This window comes from Pundamilia nyererei, unplaced genomic scaffold (genome assembly GCF_000239375.1).
Source record: "Pundamilia nyererei isolate P.nyererei 1_Seehausen unplaced genomic scaffold, PunNye1.0 scaffold00092, whole genome shotgun sequence".
Taxonomy (NCBI): domain Eukaryota; kingdom Metazoa; phylum Chordata; class Actinopteri; order Cichliformes; family Cichlidae; genus Pundamilia; species Pundamilia nyererei.
This window is the reverse complement of record NW_005187493.1, coordinates 2,515,780-2,528,433: the sequence shown is the minus strand read 5'-3', so window position 1 is coordinate 2,528,433 and position 12,654 is coordinate 2,515,780. Positions and strand designations below refer to the sequence as shown.

The 12,654-nt window shown below is 39.5% G+C and overlaps 2 protein-coding genes across 3 annotated transcripts in view; both read left to right on the top strand.

Moving 5' to 3' along the window:
- Positions 1 to 7,116, top strand: part of fkbp11 (FKBP prolyl isomerase 11) — a 12,124-nt gene extending 5,008 nt beyond the window's left edge. The window contains exons 2-7 of one of the 2 annotated variants that reach the window (XM_005739654.2): positions 1,981 to 2,509; positions 2,599 to 2,661; positions 4,547 to 4,634; positions 4,757 to 4,790; positions 4,913 to 4,983; positions 6,864 to 7,116. In XM_005739654.2, coding sequence (XP_005739711.1) covers positions 2,381 to 2,509; positions 2,599 to 2,661; positions 4,547 to 4,634; positions 4,757 to 4,790; positions 4,913 to 4,983; positions 6,864 to 7,072 — 594 coding nt within the window. In that variant the 5' untranslated portion in view covers positions 1,981 to 2,380 and the 3' untranslated portion in view covers positions 7,073 to 7,116. Of the gene's footprint in view, positions 1 to 1,801; positions 2,510 to 2,598; positions 2,662 to 4,546; positions 4,635 to 4,756; positions 4,791 to 4,912; positions 4,984 to 6,863 lie in introns of those variants that run through there. The other variant, XM_005739655.1, reaches the window with a different exon arrangement.
- A 1,731-nt stretch (positions 7,117 to 8,847) lies between these two features.
- On the top strand, positions 8,848 to 10,503 carry LOC102213677 (40S ribosomal protein S26). Its single transcript, XM_005739651.2, has 4 exons — positions 8,848 to 8,967; positions 9,823 to 10,000; positions 10,088 to 10,218; positions 10,409 to 10,503. The coding sequence occupies exons 1-4, from the start codon at positions 8,863 to 8,865 to the stop codon at positions 10,442 to 10,444; spliced, it is 450 nt and encodes a 149-aa protein (XP_005739708.1). The 5' UTR covers positions 8,848 to 8,862; the 3' UTR covers positions 10,445 to 10,503.
- Positions 10,504 to 12,654: the final 2,151 nt, after the last annotated feature.

The window sequence follows — 12,654 nt, the reverse complement described above, 5'->3', positions numbered from 1 at the left end:
TGTACCTCTGGTGCAAATTACTGACCTCTGTCATCATTTTAGGTGGGGGGACTTGCACAATCGGTGGCTGACTAAATACTTTTTTGCCCCACTGTAGGTGCTGTACTACAAATAATTCTAGTGACTGTATATTGCCAGCCTGCTGTTTACCTCAGCTGTCAATACACTGGGTGAAAAGCATCCACGTCTATTTACGCTGGAGGAGCCTGTAAAACTTTATGAAAGAAGTTTAACATAATTGATGAGTCAGTAAAGCTCATTTCTGTCTGATGACAGTGATACAGAGGTGAATTCTTAAGGATATTATTTTAACACTTTTTTTTAAATCAGAAAGTGTTGCTGTTAGCTGCTGTTAGCTGCTGTTAGCTGCTGTTAGCAGCTGTTAGCAGCTGTTAGCTAGCGTTAGTGAAACTTACTTTGAAGTGGAGATAACATTGTTGGACTCTGAAACACCAAATAAACTCTCATACAATGTGAGAATGTAATGAAACTGTTGATCGGAAGGAAAGTGTGATTCTTAGGACACTTGAGTCTAACATTAGTTGGCATAATTTTATCTTATATGCAACTATTGCTGTTGTTTGGTCGGCTCGCTGTCAGCTGTCCTTAGAGGGTGGGGTCACATGTCTGCTGCTGACAAGCATGTTCGTACATATTTTCAGGAAATGAGGCTTGAGGAGGAGAGGTGGTGGAGATGAGGGAGGGGAGACACAATAAAAAAGAGATTATGAAAAAACACATGTACAAATGTTAAATGGTTATATGTAGCTTGAAAGATCAATTTATGATCTTTAAATTACAAAGGTGACTCTGTTCATCTGGATGAGGCTGCTGGCAGGGTTTTCGCTAATGTGTCAGGAGTATTGAAACAGTGGAGACGCATTTTTTTCTAAACACAGCATCTCTGTGGTTTTCAAACCCCAAAACAAGCTGTGCCAAAAACTGGTCCACCCCAAGGATCAGGTCCCCCAGGACAAACAGAGTAATATAGCGTAAGCTATTAAGTGCCACGAGGGTTGCCATGATTTATACATGGGGGAAACCAAACAACCTCTGGCTAAGCGGATGGCACAACACACAAGAGCTAACTCGTCAGGCCAAAACGCCGCAGTCTATTTACACCTACAGGCCAGTACACTCAATGATGAGGATGTACACATCCTGGACAGGGAGGAATGCTGGTTTGAGTGGGGAGTCAAGGAGGCCACGTGAAAAGGGAAAGACCATTTCTGAATCGAGGGGGCCTGAGGGTACATATTTCACCATCTTACAGTGTTGTGATTGCAGACATTCCCCAACTTTTTGAACGGTACTCATAGCCATTTGTCAGTGGTCACTGATCAATGCAATGGTCATGACAATATGGATATTATTGATCAAGAAACTGACTTCACAGCCCATTGTTCGCTAGTGTTGCTAGTTTCATTCAATATGTAAATGTATTGTTTATAAGGTTGGGGAAATGTGCAGTCAGCTGATACTGAAGGAGTCACTTGGATGAATGACCTAACTCTTCTTCTCCCACTAAAAACGCTACGTCCAGATGAACAGAATGAACTAGTACATGGCCGGTCTTTAGCCACATATATAAAACATTAAGCAGAACATGGATGTCCATCTTGTATTCAAGATGGCAAAGCAACATGGCGGCTTTCACAACCCAGTTCCCGCTCCCATGTGTAATTTCAATTTGCTGGAAGACGTAATTACACACATCAGTGTGTGTTTATGACTACAACATTGATTGCTTTTCTATTAAATAACCTAAAAATTACTTACTGTACCTTTAAGAGCGGGGCATCTTAGAAAAAAAGAAAACTGATGATCAGTTGACCATTGGTTGAGAAATCAAATATATTGCTGTTCTTCAGAAAAACAACAAAACAAAGACTTTCTAGAATATTTCTAATACGATACATTATTTTACATCACTTCCGGACTATAGCTGGGTACTACCCATCACCTTTACGTTTCCTGCAGTCTAAACCGGAGGGCATAGGGAGACGTGGCGTCTGTAGCGGAGGGGTGTTTGCTCCTCAGCACGCCGACTTTCTCCAGCATGGAGCAGCCACACAGTGAAGGAGGAGAGCCTGCAGAAGCTGCGCAGCACCGCCCCCCAGCGCCTCTGCAGAGTTTCCGCTTGACACCCACGGCAGCCTGATGGGATGCATGCGGAATGTTTGAGGCGGGCTCTTTTGGAGGACCCAGGTGTTGGGACGGCGTCCAGCAGCTATTAGGGCTTATCGCTACAGTGTTACAACACAGCATTACCTGGCGCTGAGCCACTTTGGACGCAGAGGTCGACGGGCACGGCTCTCTCACTCTCTTTCGCTCTGCTGATGAGTGGAGAAGACTCCTACACGGAAGTTGTTGTTGTCGGATGGCATCTCTTTCCCAGAAGTTCACAATGAGGACGGGCGTCTTTCTGCTCCTTCTCGCAGTCTTCACCTGTGGACTCGCGCAGGTAGACCACGATGACGCCCCCGAGGAGCTGCAGGTGGAGACCTTGGTGAGTATTACAATGCAATAGCAGCAGCTCTAACACAACTGCAGCCACAAAGATGCATGAGTATTAACAGCTAACTCTTCTGACCAAAGGTGAAACCCGAAACTTGCTCCATGCTTTCCAGAATGGGAGACACGCTGCAGATCCACTACACGGTGAGTCCACGGCTGCTGATGTGTATCGCTTCACTGAGATTTGCGAGGAGAGAAGCTGAGTGCGTGCGCGGTTCTTGTCTATGTGGCACCGTGTGCGTGAACCATGTGGACCTGCGCTGTGTTTGTGCATTTTCGTACACACGTGAATAAAACAAAGGCTTTGCCGCGACTGAACGGCTCTGATCGTCAGCCAGTGCTTCACTGTGTGCTTTAAATGTGGTTTTATGTGGAGATCCACTCTGATTTTACTGTGTAACGATGGGGCGGTGCAACACGTCAGCAGTAGCAGTACCAAGACCACAGCTCGTAGTTTTGCCACTCAACCTGAATATAGAAACTTACTGATTAATTATATAGATTTCAAGTGGCTAAAAACTATGTAAAATTGGCTTTTTAACGTACATAATTTTGCCATTACAACCCAGAAGTCCAAATTTAACTGCTGCAATTCTTTTTTTCACCTAGAGTAATAATTAATATAAAAATTAGTTAGTTTGCTGATGCCTCACAGGGAATTCTGGGTTCACATCCAGTGTGTGTGGCATTTGCATTTTCTCTCTGTGTACTCAAACTTCCCACAGTCCACAGGCAAACGTGTTAATTAGTGCTACCAGTGCTGATGCATAATATCCGCAGTGGGACACATGGCTGCAACAAACTTTACATGGTCTTGACTTTGTGTCAGTTTATCAAAATCCCATTACTTCTATCTCTGAGATCACTGTCCTCTGCTCCTCCAACATGGGTCCATCTTATGGCAGCAGTTGGTCAAGTGGTGACTTTAAACTGGCCCCTAGGTGTGAATGTGAATGGTCATCTGTCTCTCTGTATTAGCTCTGTGATAGACTGCCAACCTATCCAAGGTGCGTTCAGCTCTCCCTGCCATCTTGAATTAGATAAGTGGAAGAAATGGATGAACAGATAATAAAAAATACAAATACAAAAAAATATCTTGTGCTTCAAAGGTGGCAACAATTCACAACAAACGTCGAAAAAGACAAAAACTAGAAAACTGTAAGCATCACTGTTATACCCATAAAAATAAAACTGTATACAACAAGAAATTAGACAGTTTGAATAGAGAATAAAACATTTGCTACGCTGTTACACCCTGGTTACTCAGTTTAGGCAAATGAAAAACATGTTTATTTGTTATGAATCTTTAAACTTACATTTTGTTTTTGCACCTCTCTAGTTCACCTGGTGTTAAAAAGACATTCATTAAGGGTTCAATTAGACTCTGAGTGCTTTTTAATTGTTAATTAACGCTTCATGATTTAGCTCTTTGTGGACTCAAGTGCAGAAAGTTGCATAAAAGCTTTATATATTTATTAGATAACCAACTGGAGCTACAGTAGCTTTGCTTAGCTGAAAACAGAAATAAGAGCTAGTTTGTTTTGTCACAAGTAACAAAATTTGCTTCTAACATCTGTAAGTGATGTGTTGTGGATGTGTAGAAAGCTGGAAGGCAGATTTTGTTCCGTTAGCTCCCTCCTGGTTCCCGTCTTAGTGCCAAGGTAATCCAACCACAGACATGCCTGGCAATCAGTCTTTTCATCTAACTCTTAGCAAGACAGTGAATTACAAAACTGTCAGGACCTTCCTTTAAGGTGTAAGCACTGTGGCTTATTTTCCCAGACATGGATTAAGACGAGTCCTAGACGAAGAACTTTTTGCAATAGAGAAGTTAATTACAAATCTTTTCAGGGTTGGCATAGACTTAAAAGCAATAAATGTGTTTTGTGGTTAAAAAGACAGTGTCTCACACTTTTTCACGCTTCTTTAAGCTCAAACCTGCCTCTGTAAAATATGCACCCACTGAAATCTCTCAGCATTTTTTTAAAATTCTCGGCACCACCTCACTCCTCCTGTTGAATGTTTTCAGGGTAAACTGATGGATGGAAAGGTGATTGACACATCTCTATCCCGGGATCCTCTTGTTGTCGAGCTGGGGAAGAGGACAGTCATCGCTGGTAAGTTAACGAATGACAATCCTTAAGAGCAGCTCTGTCAGACTGATTAGCTTATATTACATAATTAGTGGTGGGCGTGCTTTTTATACTGATCGAATGTCTCTGTACAAATTTCATATCAGGTCTGGAGCAAAGCTTGATTGGCATCTGTGAAGGGTAAGTGAATAGCAAACCAGTTAATTCACGATGCATGCCATCACACATCAGAAATACCAAAGTGGATAGTTTTGAAGTGAATCTGAGGAATGCTTCCTGTATGTTTCTGTTCTCTCATTCAGGCAGAAAATCAAAGCCACTATTCCCTCTCACCTCGCATATGGAAAGAAAGGTTACCCTCCAACAATTCCAGGTACTAGACTAGAAATATCCTACAGCACATGGCAGCGTGACAAATATAAAATCAATATCATATTTCCATATGTATATATAATATAAAGGCAAATTTGGAAAACCCTATGGGTGTCAAATCCAGCGAAGTCTGTTCCAGGACTACAGCTTTAGGTGATCTGTTAAAAAAAATGCTGAGTGGATGACAGATGAACGACAAAAACAGCAAAAGCAACTGTTTCCATGACGGAGATTCAAGAGTCTTTATTATAATTATGCAAGCATAACAAAATTAAGACAATACTCCCTCACGTGATGCAAAAACTTCTGACAGAAATATAAATACAAAATACAGTATTTAAACATTAAATATATACCGACCCGTATTTAAAAGTTTATACATAGTTATGACGACAAGATGACAGGTCATACAAAGTTTGGTTAAAGAATTAATGATTTACAGGAATCACATTTCTGCAGCGACGTGCCCACACTCTCTGGCACCATCATCAAAACACCATAAAAAGAGATCATTTGTCCAGTAAAATATATGTAGATAAACACTTGACAAATTAAAGGAAAAAAAGTATAGGAGGCATCTTAGTAAGCTGCTGTTCCACCACACATCTGAATACCAGGTTTCTAAGATGTACTTTTATTACCCATCAGCCATAATAGGCTGATGGGGTATAGTCGTCACACTGTTGGGCAGCTAAATTTGTGAATGCCATAACTCATGAACTGACCATCAGTGGTCTGTTTCAGTGAGGTTTAGTAACTGAAGGCCTTCATCATCACAGTAGAAGTGTTTTACCATAAGATAAAGGCGATCACTCGTGGCTTTTCTTTCAGCTTACTATCACCTCAAGAATATATCAAGGATAAAAGATCTGATGTCTCAACAGGACCTGGAAAAACTAGTGCATGCATTCATCTTTAGTAGGCTTGATTACTGTAACAGCATCTTTACAGGTCTACCTAAAAAATCAGTCAGACAACTACAGCTCATTCAGAACTCTGCTGCTCGAGTCCTCACTAAGACCAAAAAAGTGGACCACATCAGTCCAGCTCTGAGGTCTTTACACTGGCTGCCTGTCCGTCAGAGCATAGACTTTAAAGTTCTGATGCTGGTCTATAAAGCTCTGAATGGTTTAGGACCAAAATACATCAGTGACCTCCTGACCCAGTATGAACCTTCCAGATCCCTCAGGTCATCTGGATCCGGTCTTTTATCAGTTCCCAGAGTCAGAACCAGACACGGAGAAGCTGCATTCAGCTTTTATGCTCCTTATATCTGGAACAAACTCCCAGAAAGCCTCAGATCAGCTGAAACAGTCAGTTTATTTAAATCCAGGTTGAAGACTCACCTGTTCTCAGCTGCATTTGAATAAAGCACCAAATCCACACTTTAAGCTTAAATTTCAAAACTTACATTTTAACTACTGATTTTATCTACTGTTCTGATTTTACTGACTGTTTTTAAAAAAAATCTATTTTAAATCATGCTTTTTATTTGGTTTTGTTTCTAATGTCTCTGTAAAGCACTTTGAATCACCTTGTTGTTGAATTGTGCTATTTAAATAAACTTGCCTTGCCTGAGAGAGTCTGATCATGCCCTCAGGATGAGCTGCACCCCCCTGTCTAAGCCTTTCTGCTACATGGGGGAAACGATATCTTCTGATGTGTCCTGATTTGATTCTTCCGAGTTAATTTCTGAAAATATATGCAGAGAGGCACTGCGTTGCGTGGAAGCATTTCATTACATTGCTTTTGTTTCTCCAGTTAACTTTTACATGTTTTTCCCCTTTATTTTCTGACTCATGTAACATATAATCATAAACAATAGATATAACCTTTAAGAGCTTTTTGCAGAATAGTGACTGTGATATGGATCTGTCCTAGGTAATGCTGCTCTGGAGTTTGAGGTGGAGGTGATTTCACTCTCGCAGCAGACGCAGTGGCAGAGGATGGTCAACGATGTGTTCCCCCTGGTGTGTTTGGCCCTGGTGCCCACTCTGCTGGGCTTGGTGGGACTTTACCTCTACAAAAAGGCCAGTGCCCAGAAGGCTAGCAAAAAGAAGGCAAAGGATAAGAAGATCAAGAAGAAATAAGGACAAATCACTGAACTATTTAAATAAATGTTTTTTTAATTGAACTTGTTCTTTATGTTTGTGTTGAATTGAGATGAGATGGATTTAGAGTAGGTCCTTGTCCATTGGTAGTATGCCAAGACTTTAAAGGCTGTTATGTGCTAAGTGTCCTCTCAGGACAAACAGAAAATTGCAGGTGAAGAACCTGAAACTGACAGTGCTTGTATCTGAACAGGCTCTTTCTAGGAGGTTAGGCTCACACTGTATTCAGATCTCAAATCAAATGTATATTTAGTCCATGCAGCATGCCAGCTTCAAACATACATACAGAAGCACTGTCCTGCATTGATCTGACAGGTGGAAATCATCTTGGGAGCAATTGAGAGAGCAGAGAACAGCAAATACAGTGACATAGAAAAGTGGAGTGTGTGGGTAGGATTAATAAGAAAGGTATTTTAATTTTGAAGTTCAACAGCAAAGACTCACAGGTCAAATATTAGTATCTAGTGGATGTGTCCAGACACACATCATATCATCATCCAGGGAGTTGGCTGTCATAATCCTGATAAATTTCCTACAGTTCAGTCACTGAAAAGAAAGATCACATTTACTTTATAGCAATACTAATTTGGGCAACTGGTAAGCTGTAAACCAATGGAACAGCAGACTTTTAGATGTTTATTTATTACAAAAAAAACATCATTTGTTAAAAGTTATTTCACCAGAAGAAGCATAAAGGGACTGTTTAGAAGCACCTGCTTCACATCCTCATGTAACAACAGCGAGTTTAAACCACCTTTTTTTATTTGGGCCTTTTGTTTGAAAATATTTTAAAGACTCTTTTGTAAGGACCTGCTCATTTGTGTACAGAGAAAGGACAGGAAGCTTTGAAAGATGTCCACTGAATAGGCTTATGTTTAAAGACACATTAATTTAAAGCCAAATTGTGGTGTGCCACTAAGAGATATTCTCTGCGGTACTGATCATCACCTAATAAGTCCATAAATAAATTGGACCATTTTTCCTTTTTGAAGATAACTCGCATGAAACCCCAAGATCAAGTTGTAAAAAGAGTCATGTGGACCTTAATCAGAATACAGTCATGAAAAATTATTCTAATGTGGTATTATCAGCATTTCACCTGCTTTTCTTTTGAGCACTACACTGTCCTTTAAGCACAGTGACTCATAATGTCTTGTAGCTTTATTGCAACTACACAGCCAATTTTGGTCTAGTTAAACACTGTTTCCTGGAAAAGAAAGAGTGTGCCAGTATAATAATACAATACAATATAATAATAATGATGATGTAATATAGTAATTTAATACAATTCTGCTGTCAGATTAAGAAAATATCTTCAGGTACTGGTGTTATTATCCATACTGATATTTATATAGTGAACTTAAAGGCCATTTTGCTGTGAACCCCAAGTTTTATATATTCATACATATGTATATATATAGAGAGATAATGTGATTAATTTATTTGACTCTCATTTCAATAACAATTAGAACCTGTTGTTTAGCTAGACAAATCCAGTTTTTAACGGGCTTTAGTCGCAGGTGAGCTTGTTTTAATAACCGGTTAGGCCGATGACACCGTCTTTGCCGTTCCAGCATTGCCTTAACTGTTAACTCCGCTCACTCGGGAGACGCGTGGAGTTTTAAGCGCGTTTTGATATCCCTCCGCGAATTTAATGTTGTTGTTTTTGTTGTTTCCCATAAAAAAATCAATATTTTTGCTTTTGTTTCAGCCTAGTGCACAATAGCCACATTTCTTTTGCAAATATTGAAAAGTAAAGCAAGACATCAATGGACTTTGTCGTTTTGTTCGTAACATTTAGAGGGCGGAGCATCCGCACTACTTCTCACGGTGCAACCTCTTCCGGTCCTCTTTCCAGCTTCCCGTGCAACATGGTGAGTGTGTTTCACTGATGGCCGAATCGTGAAAACAGAATAAACCTATGTTTTAGTCGACTAGTGGCACATAATTACATTTCTTTGGGTATTTTAATCCCACGTGTAAGTCACAAAACTGAGAGTTGATATTAACTGTCATCCTGGACGATTAAAAATGAGTTTGGGCCTAATGCTAGCCGTTAGCACGCTAGCCATTTTGTGCATGTGTTCCGTGTGCTAGCAAAGGATAACGACGGTGCAGGTTTGGGCTGTAACATAGCTAAGAGATGCGGCTAAAAAGAAAAGCCACATCACAGCGATTGACAAAGCAACCGATAAAATATAACAGTTCATGGTTAAAAATGTGTTTTTCAGTAAGCCCCAACCGTGACTTGAGTCAGTCATACCGTGTAAGAGTGATAGATGATTGTACAAAACTCAATAATCATTAAATGTCTCGTGATTGATGGCATTAGTTCATACGTGTATGTGGAACTAGATTGCACGTGCATCAGTTTAAGGGGTTCCCTTAAACTGATGGTTGATAATTCCCTTGGTTTATAATGGAGCACTGTAACAAAAAAATAATTTCCCCCAGGGATCAATAAAGTATTCTGATTCCCACCAACGTTGAGACGTTATAGTAAACTAGACCGTCAGTTTGAAGCGACTGCTTTGTGGCCAGTGTTAATAACTGGTGTTTTGAAACCAGTGTTGATGTGGGATTTCAAGGGGAAAGCAGATATATTCTTGTGATTGTTAATTGTTTCCACCTTAACACAGCTGAATTTTTGAGACTGCCTAATGTAGTTCTGTTTTAACATTTTACTCAGGTTTACTTTGTCATTGGTAACCCTTATTGTGTTTTGGCAGACCAAGAAGAGGAGGAACAACGGTCGTGCTAAGAAGGGCCGTGGGCATGTGCAGCCCATCCGCTGCACCAACTGTGCCCGTTGTGTCCCCAAGGACAAGGCCATCAAGAAGTTTGTGATCAGGAATATCGTGGAGGCGGCAGCCGTGAGAGACATCTCAGAGGCCAGCGTCTTCGACTGTGAGTGTATTGTATTGTACTTAATTTCATAAAACCCCCTTTTCATCCCGATGATTTGACTCATCTGTACCTTTGTCCACTCTGCAGCATATATTCTGCCCAAGCTCTATGTGAAGCTGCACTACTGTGTCAGCTGTGCCATCCACAGCAAGGTGGTGAGGAACCGCTCCTGTGAGGCCAGGAAAGACCGCACCCCACCACCCAGGTTTAGGCCTGCTGTAAGTACTATTTAAACACAGTTCTTACCTCCTGTTGTGTAGCTCCATTAAGTGTTTAGAATTATTTTTGTATAGCACCTTAATTAGGTAGATAATCTCATTACTAATAACAGGAACACAAAAGTATAACTTGGGCAAAGTTCCATCCGTGGTTACACCTGTGTAATCTAAGAATGTTTCTCTTTTACAGGCTGGTGCACCAAGAGCTCCTCCGAAGCCCGTGTAAAGCAGAAATTGAAAATGCTGTAAACCTGACAAATAAATGGAGAAATCTTCACAAAAACATGAACGTGTGAAGCTCATTAATTGAACGATGTTTACTCGTAGGAAAGACAAACTGCTCAAATATTTTATTTGGAATAACTTTTTTACAGTACAAAACTAACAGTAGCTTAAGATCAAATTATGCAAATGCAAAATTACATATGATACATTTAAAAACGCTCTGCGGTTACTTAAAGCGATATCAGACCACTTGGAAAGCAGGGAAATGCAGGTTAGAAAAACTGAAAAGAACAAAGTGCAACAAGGAAAGTTTAAAAACACGGAATACCACAAAGCTGGAGTTTATTTTTGTAAGTATAGGCTAAAACTGGAGTAGACTGTTTATTTGGTTGTCTTTAAGATTAAAACAAAGGTGGCTGGGTGTAAGCTGAGGAGCAAACAGCATTGGTACCACATGCATCAGGTTTAAAAGCACATTACCATTGTAGCACACATGAATTAATGGTGAATTTGCTCCACTAATAAAGCAGAACTTGTTAATTAAATATCCAAATTCTGTCAAAGAGCTGAACCATTGAATAGAGTAAAACCTTTTTACTTTGAATGTTTTTGTACAATATTTCACTGAAGGTCAACAAAACTGGATACATCAAATATTAAGTTATTTCAGTATTTTTCTTTGGCTCCTAAGTAGCATTACCCAAGTCCTTTTGATGAATTAGTATTTAATGGATTGTTGGTTTAAAAAAAAAAAGACTAGTTTTGGGCAGGGTCACTGAGTGGTGGGTCGAGGTATACTCAAAACATGGAGCCTCTTGCACTAACACAGCATAAAGTTTCACACTGAAAATAAATTTGAACCGTTTAGACATAAAACACATTTAAGACCTCCAGCGGAAGGCACAGCAGCAACAACCCAATTCACGCACGTCACACCAACTGGAGAAAAGTCACGTGGGCCTAAATGAGAATATACACAGTGTAAGATGATATGAAGTGACACTGCTAGCTTTGGTGTTACTGCAAATGTTTTGTAGATTTTTAGACTCCCAAGAAACTTTCAGATTCTGATTTGCAAACTAACGTCAGTCCCAACTTAATTTAACAGTCTGCTCACAAATTAAGGCAAGATGATTAGAATATTAAAGTAATGATGAGAAACAAAAATTTAAAATGTGTTTAGGTTGTGTTACTAGAGTGGCAACCAGATCACCTTACTGCACTTTGACAATAAAGGACTGAAACAATAACCAAACAAATGTAGATCCACTTGTAACAATTAATCCACCATCAAATGAAACAAGCTGAACATTATGTCATGTATTTTCAAAGATCTTCTGCAAAGAGAAAAAAATTTGAATATATCAAGGCTTTAATAACAGCGTTATTAAAAGAACAAGAACACCTTGAGGTTTTCTTGTAACTTATACTTTATGTACAAATATTATTTACTTTATGTTTTCATTTTTTTGCCACTGTAGTAGGGAAAAGTGCTTAACAGTAGGAAACAGTGGTTCTTTGGCTCAGCATTGGGGAAATTATTTGGTGCTTATAGCGAACCACGGTACTGCTGATCTTAAAAACAGTTTAAAAATGATTACTACTGTTTTATTTCTCTTTGTAGAACAAAACATCCAGAAAGCTGTTTAAATATAAGTCAAGATAAAGTTCAGTATTCTCAAACACTGACATGACCCAAAATATGCTTAGATCTGACTGTGAAGGTTCTACAGGAAGTAATATTTCTTGGGCATCTATTATGAAAATAGGAAATACCAGTTATAACTACAAGGGTAACTTTACTCAATAAGACACTGTCTGAACTTAAAAAAAAACGAATGGGATCAAGTTACTTGATGAATTTGACTAGTCACTGTTTTTCCAGTCTTCTCTGCAAATATCTGTGTATCTTTGGTAAATCTGTCACCATGTCCCAGATTGATCTTTGTTGTTGTTGAGGATGTGAAAAGAAACCCTAGCTACAGTCAACATCAATTAAGTTTTAATTTTTGTGCACAAGTCTGCAATTTAGAACTCAAAGCATCCTTCTCAACAGTAAACGTATTGTGCTTGTGTTAAACTAATTACTCACAGAGATTACAACAACCATCTCTGCTGTTTTAACATGAAAATAAATAGAACCAAAAGCTGACACATTTCTCTTCACATTTCATTTCCACACAAATGACCAAGACAGGATATTTTTTTCCC